Source organism: Eurosta solidaginis, chromosome 3 (assembly GCF_040869045.1).
Source record: "Eurosta solidaginis isolate ZX-2024a chromosome 3, ASM4086904v1, whole genome shotgun sequence".
In the NCBI taxonomy this organism is placed as follows: domain Eukaryota; kingdom Metazoa; phylum Arthropoda; class Insecta; order Diptera; family Tephritidae; genus Eurosta; species Eurosta solidaginis.
In genome coordinates this window covers 221523068-221531884 of record NC_090321.1, presented here as the reverse complement: position 1 = coordinate 221531884, position 8817 = coordinate 221523068, and the positions used below count along the sequence as shown (strand labels likewise).

At 38.0% G+C, this 8817-nt stretch overlaps 1 protein-coding gene across 2 annotated transcripts in view; it reads left to right on the top strand.

Moving 5' to 3' along the window:
• Window positions 1–1426: 1426 nt before the first annotated feature.
• LOC137245103 (midasin) overlaps window positions 1427–8817 on the top strand; it is a 52203-nt gene continuing 44812 nt past the window's right edge. The window contains exons 1-5 of one of the 2 annotated variants that reach the window (XM_067775236.1): window positions 1427–1677; window positions 1754–1983; window positions 2042–2981; window positions 3123–3286; window positions 3347–8738. In XM_067775236.1, the coding sequence (XP_067631337.1) occupies window positions 1564–1677; window positions 1754–1983; window positions 2042–2981; window positions 3123–3286; window positions 3347–8738 (6840 nt within the window). In that variant the 5' untranslated portion in view covers window positions 1427–1563. The remainder of the gene's footprint in view (window positions 1678–1753; window positions 1984–2041; window positions 2982–3122; window positions 3287–3346; window positions 8739–8817) is intronic. The other variant, XM_067775237.1, reaches the window with a different exon arrangement.

The window sequence follows — 8817 nt, the reverse complement described above, 5'->3', positions numbered from 1 at the left end:
TGAGTATTCCATAGAGTACATACGTGAGAGTACTTTCCAAAGTACTTTCACTGTAGTACTCCATGGAGCACCCACAGAGGATCATATGCCAAAATACTAAAGAGAAATTGTGTCGGAAAGAATTATCGGAGTGAATTTAATTTAAAATGAAGGTAAATGAAGAGGGGCAATAAAACTTTTATATTTTTTACTACGAATATTCTTATGTTATTTAGCATTTGCGTGAATAAAGAAACTAATATTTCTCTATACTATAGTATGTATACATAAAACTAGTGCGCGGTTGGATTTTATCAGAGTTGCCATAGTAGAATTTTATTATCAGTTATTTGTATGCAATATTTTACTTTTGGCAACTCTGTTCGATCGTCATCGTGTCGTGATCACGGTCGTTAAAAAACGAGCAATGATCGGCTGATGGTGGTCCGCAAACGCATTGCAAAGGAGTACTGTTAGAGTACTCCAACATGAAGAAAATGGAACACGTAATCCAACAATTTTTGCAGGGAATGTTGATACCTTTGATCAGGGATGCACCTTAACGTTAAGCTAATCGTTTATCAAAAAATTTCCACCGTTTCCGTTGAAACACTTCGAAATATTACCGATAAAAGAATTATCAAGATAAATTGTATCTCGTTTTTAACCGAAACGAAAAGCATTCGTTAACGTTAAAAACGTTAACAAAAAAGTGATTCTTTATGTTTGAATTGTGCTGGCAATGCTATAGCCATGGTGAGGCCATAAGGTGGTAACAGCGAGCGGACATACACACAAACTCCATGTAATTTGTTTGTGTAATTCGTTGGTGGTAATGTCAAAATTACTCTGAGAAATGTTCGTACTGTCAAAATTAATGAGAAAAGCTGCAATCAGCTTGGCTAATGCTTTCACCTTAATGACTCCGCCATCAATCAGCTTTGCCAGCATAGTTTGAAATTAATAATCAACATAAACGATTTGATTTCGTTTTGATATGGCAGAAAACGAAACAAAATCATTTCGTTAATTTGACGTTCTTAACGTTAATAAACGAAACGAAATGACTTTGTTTCGTTTATTAACGTTAATTATCGTAACGAAATGATATCGGTTCGTTGGTTAAGCATGCCTGCCTTTGATGATACATAAATATCGTAAGCTCATTTTTCTATGTCACACAGTCAATATTTATTGCGATATTTAAATCGCTGTCCGCTTTTGGCTTCTATGAGTACTCCGCTTTCGAATTCTATGAGTACTCGAGTACTGGACTCGAGTCCGTGTATCCGAATACTAAATTTTGCAGATTCGAGTACCTGAGTACTTCTACAGTACTCGAGTCAGTACTCGAGTCAGCTTGACTCGGTACATCACTAGTTCGTACACGTGTTCGAAAAGCCGCATGTTTTCTGTGGTTTGCTTTGAACTGGTCGCTTTCAGCTATGTGCTATTATTAAGAGATTTTTTGGTATAATTAGTTAACAACCTGAAAAAATTTCTATTTAGATACCAAGCAGAGTGTACAATTATATAAATTCAACCATAATTTGTGCGAAATAGATAAATTTATAAAAGTTTTCAATGGAAATAAGTGTAAACAAAATACGGCGCTCCGTTGTAAAATTGCTGCAGCACCTGCAGTCGACGTCACAAACAGCTGAGCAGAGAATACTGCGAGAGTTTATAAATAAAAATGTAAACAAACAATTAAACTTTTTTGTTTACGGACATCCTAAAAACATTTTTTATTGTTTTTGTTTTTCGTTTATAGGAATTGGATGAAAATGATCTAACTGCACTTTTCACATATTTGAGTGACCATATTTTGGATGAGCGATGGACGGCTGCTATAGCTTTTTCCTTTGAACATGTTTTGTTGCTGCTAGTCACACGCAGTATTCCTCATGATGAGCAGCTGGTGGATGCAAGCAACTTTGAAACATATCAAAAAAAATGTGTTGCACTTTCTACGATGGTGCGTTTGTCCATAGATATGCAACGGTAACTTAATAAATTTAGTATTTTATATGTATTAATTCTATATGTATTTATAACTTAGTTATGCAGTCGCTTACTTCCGAAATAAACCAGCACCATTTGAGTGTCCCGAAGGTACTCTATCTAAAAAACGTTCCAAAAATGGTTCAACCATCGCTTCGCTCGACATTGTAAAATGTTGCCATAACTTGTTGAGGGCGAATCCAGTATTTTTCAAAGATCTTTGGAATTGGTCTATATTTCTGGAACAATATGTTGAAACAGCAAAAGAAAAAAGCTTATATCAATTATATTGCAATCACATCATCGCAATATTAACCAATATGACTGCCGCACAGTTACAAAATATGAATGATAAATTTTCACCTTCAACACTACTGCAATGGGATGAGGAGCGAAATATACGCACGTCCGTTCAAACAAATATACCATTAAAAGATGCAACAACAGATAAGATAATTACATTGACCATAAAGTCGCATTTAATTACAAATATTGAAGGCGTACTATTGCCTATTTTCAATAAGAACAATTATGAATTTTATGCACAGAATGATGGCTTGTACGATAATATAGTAAATGTGGACTCTACAAAAGTTAACTTGCGTAGCATCGCTTTAGGTATATCTTCAGCGAAAGCTATATGCTTGTCTGGGCCGGTTGGTTGTGGCAAAACTACGCTTGTAGAGTATTTGGCACGTAAAACCGGACGTATTTATCCAAAGCCAAGTGAAGTCAATCAGACAAAAACGGAAATTAAAGCACAAAGTAATGGTGTCACTGTTAATGGAAATGATAAATTAACGGGGGGTAATAAAAGAAAACTAAGCCGTGATATATTAAATAATTTTGAAGATAACGCAGCTGAAAATTACGCAAATACAAATGGTTTTTTACGTATACAATTGGGAGAACAAACTGATAGTAAAATGCTATTGGGGCAATATCGTTGCACCGATGTTCCAGGCGAATTTGTTTGGCTGCCTGGTGTGCTTACAAAGGTGAGCAAAAGCGTATAATTTGTATTTTATTACGTGCAGCCACAATACACTCCCTAGGTTTGGTGGAGTTTTGTGCATAGCGGCGGTCGTTTGTCAAATATTACTTTTAATAATAATAAAAAAAATTTCATATATTTCTAGGCTGTCATGAATGGCTATTGGCTGCTTTTAGAGGACCTTGACTCAGCCACGCAGGACACCTATACGATTTTGAGTAGCTTGCTGGAAAATAATTACTTAAGTGTTCCTGGTTTTCGTGATTGTGTTAAAATTGAGCCTGGTTTTCAATTGTTTGTGACTGTGCGGTAAGCCAACTTACATTCAAATTAGAAATTGTATTTAATAAACTAATTTTTTTGTTTCAGCACCAATAAATCAGTAACAAACTCCAGTCAAAAATCACTCTATGCATTGCTTGAAAAATATCTTTATACAATTAACATTTTACCACTATCGCGTAATGAACTCTGTAAAATAGTTAGCACCAACTATCAAAAATTAGCCACAATAGCTAATCGCATAGTCGACGTATTTCTCACCTTCTCTAGCGGTGATCACACAGCAGCCGATAATTTGCGACAGCAAGAGTCGTCAGACAAAGCAGATACCACAGAAAAATATATTTCTTTGCCATTTGAACCCGTGACACTTACATCTATACCGAATTCAACACGATTAGTTTCTACACGCGATTTAATCAAGCTATGTCAACGGTCGAATCCGGGATTTTCTGTAACCAGCACAGAATGTGCGTACTTCGTTTTTCAAAATGCTGTCGACGTTTTCTGCTCTTACTTGTCACAAGGCAAAGATAAAACCAAACTAATTACAAGTATTGGTGCTAAATTAGGAATTATACAATCGCGTTGTGAATATTTTGCAGATGAATATAAACCTGAAGTATTTGCTGATAATCAACGCATAAAAGTGGGTAGAACCGAGTTATATGTGAAACCAATTGGAAATGAATTAAGCAGTAAAACGCAAATAGATTTGAAGGAAGACTCTGAAATCGAAGGTCCAACAAAAGCCAGGAAACGGCAAAAGCTTATGAAAGAAACAGCCGAGCAAGAAATTGTAATGTTAGAACGTTCATTGAGTGCAGCAAAAAATGCAACATTTTCGTTTACGCGTATGGCTTCATGTATTTTGGAGCGTATAGCGGTTTGCGTATCACATGCGGAACCAGTACTGCTTGTGGGCGAGACGGGTGTTGGTAAAACATCTGCTGTACAGTATTTGGCTGAACGCACTTTCCGCAAATTGGTTGTGGTAAACATGAATAATCAATCGGATGTATCCGATCTAATTGGCGGCTTTAAACCCGTTGATTTAACGTACGTTATGACACCTTTGCGGCTTGAGTTTGATGCGCTCTTTCGTGAAACTTTTAATGTTGATAAAAATATAACATTTTTGAATAAATTAGAAATTTGTTATAATCAAGGCAATCATTTTGTTATCATCAAATTAATGCAAACAGTAATAAATTCAGTATTCGCCAAGGCGGAACGTAATGAGTTAAGACAAAAGGAATTGGGTTTAATACCGCGTTGGAAAGCGCTTAAAGTTTGCGCGCAAAAGTTGAATACGCAGCTAAGCAAGTCTATTAATATATCATTTGCCTTCATACCTGGCTCACTGGTGAATTGTATTAAAAATGGTAATTGGATATTATTGGATGAAATCAATTTGGCATCAGCTGAAATGTTAGAATGCTTGTCAACCATACTCGAGCCGGATGGTTCAGTGGTACTGCTGGAGCGCGGCGATTTTACGCCTGTTAAGAGACATCCCGATTTTCGCATATTTGCTTGCATGAACCCTAATACAGATATTGGCAAGAAAGATCTACCAGTTGGCATACGTAATCGTTTCACAGAATTTTTCGTAGATGAACTAACAACAGATGCTGATTTAACTTTGCTTATAAGTGATTATTTAAAAAATACTGGTATACAATCGAGAAGCGTTGCAAATTTAGTACAATTATATAAGAAACTCAAACAATTATCTAAACTCGAATTGAATGATGGACTTGGTAATCGGCCAGTATACTCGCTACGCACGCTGTGTCGTTCACTACGGATATGTGCTAAAAATTTATGTGGTTCCGTTGAGCGCAATTTATATGAGAGCTTCTGTATGAGCTTTCTAACGCAACTCGATGCTGTGTCACATAATGTGGTGCTATATTTAATACAACAAGCGCTACTGAGTAATGTTAAGGCTGTGCTAAATCAAAGCATACCCAAACCTGGTGAGGACTATTTAAATTTCGAAGGTTATTGGATACAACAAGGGGTCAAAGTACCTGAGGAATACGTTAGCTATATTTTAACAAAAAGCGTTAAAGAAAATCTACGTGACTTGGCGCGTATTATATCAATTGGTAAATTACCTGTGCTATTGCAGGGACCCACCAGTGCTGGTAAGACAAGTTTAATTGATTATGTGGCACGTCGTAGTGGTAATCATTGCTTACGCATTAACAATCATGAGCACACTGATCTACAAGAATATATCGGCACTTATGTAGCAGATGTTACAGGCAAATTAAGTTTCAAAGAAGGTGTGCTCGTGCAGGCAATGCGTAATGGTTATTGGATCATATTGGATGAACTCAATTTGGCATCCACTGATATTTTGGAAGCTTTAAATCGTGTGCTTGATGACAATCGTGAATTGTATATACCAGAAACGCAAACTCTTGTGAAAGCTCATGCAAATTTCATGCTTTTCGCTACACAAAATCCACCAGGTTTATACGGCGGCCGTAAGACGTTATCGCGCGCTTTCAAAAATCGGTTCATCGAGCTACATTTTCCAGAAATACCACGTGATGAATTGGAGACAATTTTAGAAAAACGTTGCCTCATCCCAACGTCGTATGCCAAAAAGATGGTGCTATGTATGTCGGATTTGCAGAAGAATCGTAAAACTACTACCAAAAATGTATTCACGCTGCGGGATCTCTTTCGTTGGGGTAATCGTTACACGTATGCTGATAAGCAATTATTAGATAATGCGCAATATGATTGGAATCAGCATTTGGTAGAGGAAGGCTATTTGGTGCTGTCATCAAAAGTGCGCACAGATATTGAGATAGAAATTATTGAAGAAACTTTATACAAAAACTTTCGCAAACACGTTGACTGCACGCGCCTTTTCGATGCACACTCTAGCGACGAAGCTTGCTCGCCAGTAACGCGTGCTATTATAAATGACATTAAAACTTATAAAATGCGCGCCGACATTGTTTGGACGCGTAATATGACGCGCATGGCTGTGCTGACTGCTAAGGCGCTACAATTTAACGAACCTGTGCTGTTGGTAGGACCTACAGGCTGTGGCAAAACTACTGTATGCCAGCTGTTGGCCAGCATACGTGATGTACAATTGCGCATACTCAATTGTCATATGCACACTGAGGGCGCAGATTTTTTGGGTGGCCTCAGACCATGCCGCGATAACAGCAGTTTGGATGAGGAAAATAATACTGGCAAGAAACTTTTTGAATGGGCTGATGGTCCTTTGATATTAGCCATGAAAGAAGGTTCTTATTTTATGGCTGATGAAATTTCGTTAGCAGAAGATTCAGTACTTGAACGCTTAAATTGCATATTAGAACCAGAACGCACTGTGCTACTTGCAGAAAAAGGTGGCGTAGCTGCTGAGGGCGATCTTGCAGCAAATGCAACAGATTTTGTAAACGATTTTGTTGTGCAAGCCAAAGAAGGTTTTCAATTTCTAGCCACTATGAATCCCGGTGGTGATTTTGGCAAAAAGGAGCTATCACCTGCGCTACGTAATCGTTTCACTGAAATATGGTGTCTGCCTTCAGACTGCAAAGAAGACCTTATTCAAATAGCAAGCAACTGCATGCTAGAGCAGGCCAAAACCACTAAAGAAAACACTAACAAAGCGGAAATAACACAAATTGCCACATATCTTGTAGAAGTCGTGCTACACATGAGCGCTTCAATTGAGAAATTCAAATATTCTATACGTGACATTCTAGCGTGGGCTAATTATATTGTAAGCAATGCGCATTTAACATTTCCGGAGAAAGCTATTTTTGGTTTGGAAACAATATTTTTAGATGCATTGGAGCTAATGCCGCATGAAACCTTGGCGCATGTTGAACTGCTACGTAAGCGCGTAATTGAATTTGCTATTGCGCGCGCTTCTACGATATTATACCAGAAATTTACCTTTGATGAATTGGCGCAAAAGCGTGGCACCGAAGTTATACATTCGGGTGAAAAATTTGGTATACAACCTTTTTTCATAGCCACCAATGCCAGCGCAAGCACTGCTACAAGCAAAAGTTTTCTATTCGAAGCACCTACTACAAAACAAAATCTATTTCGCTTGCTCTCCGCGCTATCACTGCGCAAACCGATTTTACTCGAAGGTCCACCAGGCGTTGGTAAGACATCCACAGTGGAGAGCATCGCTGCTATTGCTGGTTATCGCATTGTACGCATAAATCTATGCGAGCATACTGATCTGGCAGATCTCTTCGGTACTGATTTGCCAGCTGAGGATAATATCTTAGATGCTGTTACAGTCGCGGAGTCAAATAAAAGCCACAAATCGGATATTGCTGGCTCTTTTGTGTGGCGTGATGGTCCCCTATTGGCCGCTTTGAAAGCTGAAAATACATGGATTTTATTAGATGAGTTAAATTTGGCACCACAATCGGTGTTGGAAGGACTCAATGCTATACTCGATCATCGTGGTGAGGTTTATATACCTGAGCTGAATAAAACGTTCACTCTTAGCAAAGAGACGCGCGTATTTGCTTGTCAGAATCCGCTGAAGCAAGGTGGTGGTCGTAAGGGCTTGCCGCAATCCTTTCTGAATCGCTTCAATAAAGTTTATCTGCGCAAACTTACAACACAAGATTTACTCTACGTTGTGAATGGCAAATATCAAACACACTTTACAGAATTACAAAATCGTTTTGCTAAATTACTTACGAGATGTCAAATTGCTGAGCGCGTAAATTTATTTGAACTATACAAAAAAGTAACAAAGCAGATCGACTCAAAAATTGAATCTATAAATGAAACCGCTTTGAATGCACCCACAGTAATTTTAGACCTCACCCAACGTCTTGTACAATTCTCCGAAATACTCGATAGTGGCATATCCACGCTAGAGTTTGGCTATCGCGGTGGTCCCTACGAAATTAATCTACGTGATATATTACGCTGGTGTGATTTGCTTGTACACACAGATACTGGTTTTATATTTCACACTGATTCCTCCTCAAGAAATCATTTGGATCTATTTTGTAAAAATTTCGAATCATTTCTATTAACACTCTATGAACGCATGAAATTGGTATATTACCAACGCATGCGCTGTGAAGAGGATAAACGTTTTATACGCAATGCATTCACTCGTGTATTCCACTGTGATGCTGACGCATTGAATGCCATTTCTGAGGATGTCGCACTCTATTGGACTTCAGATAAGATATATTTGAATGATATAGTGTTAGAGCGTAATGAAAATATTTACGCGTTACGCCCGTTAAGGAATAGGGAACAATCTCCGATATTGCTTTCATCACAGCGCGAGATTCTGAAAAATTTGGTGGAGTGTGTACGTATGGAGAAGCCTGTATTGCTTTGCGGACCAACTGATACCGGGAAAACGAAGTTGGTTGATCTTTTGTGCACGCTATCGAATCAAGTCTGTAATACGGATAACATAGACGATTCTGTGACGGGCAGTTTTCAGCAGGTAAGCTTTTTTAGAATTTGGTATTAGCTACACGTACGTATACGGTATTGGTTTGCCATACCTAAATTATAGCGTCGAC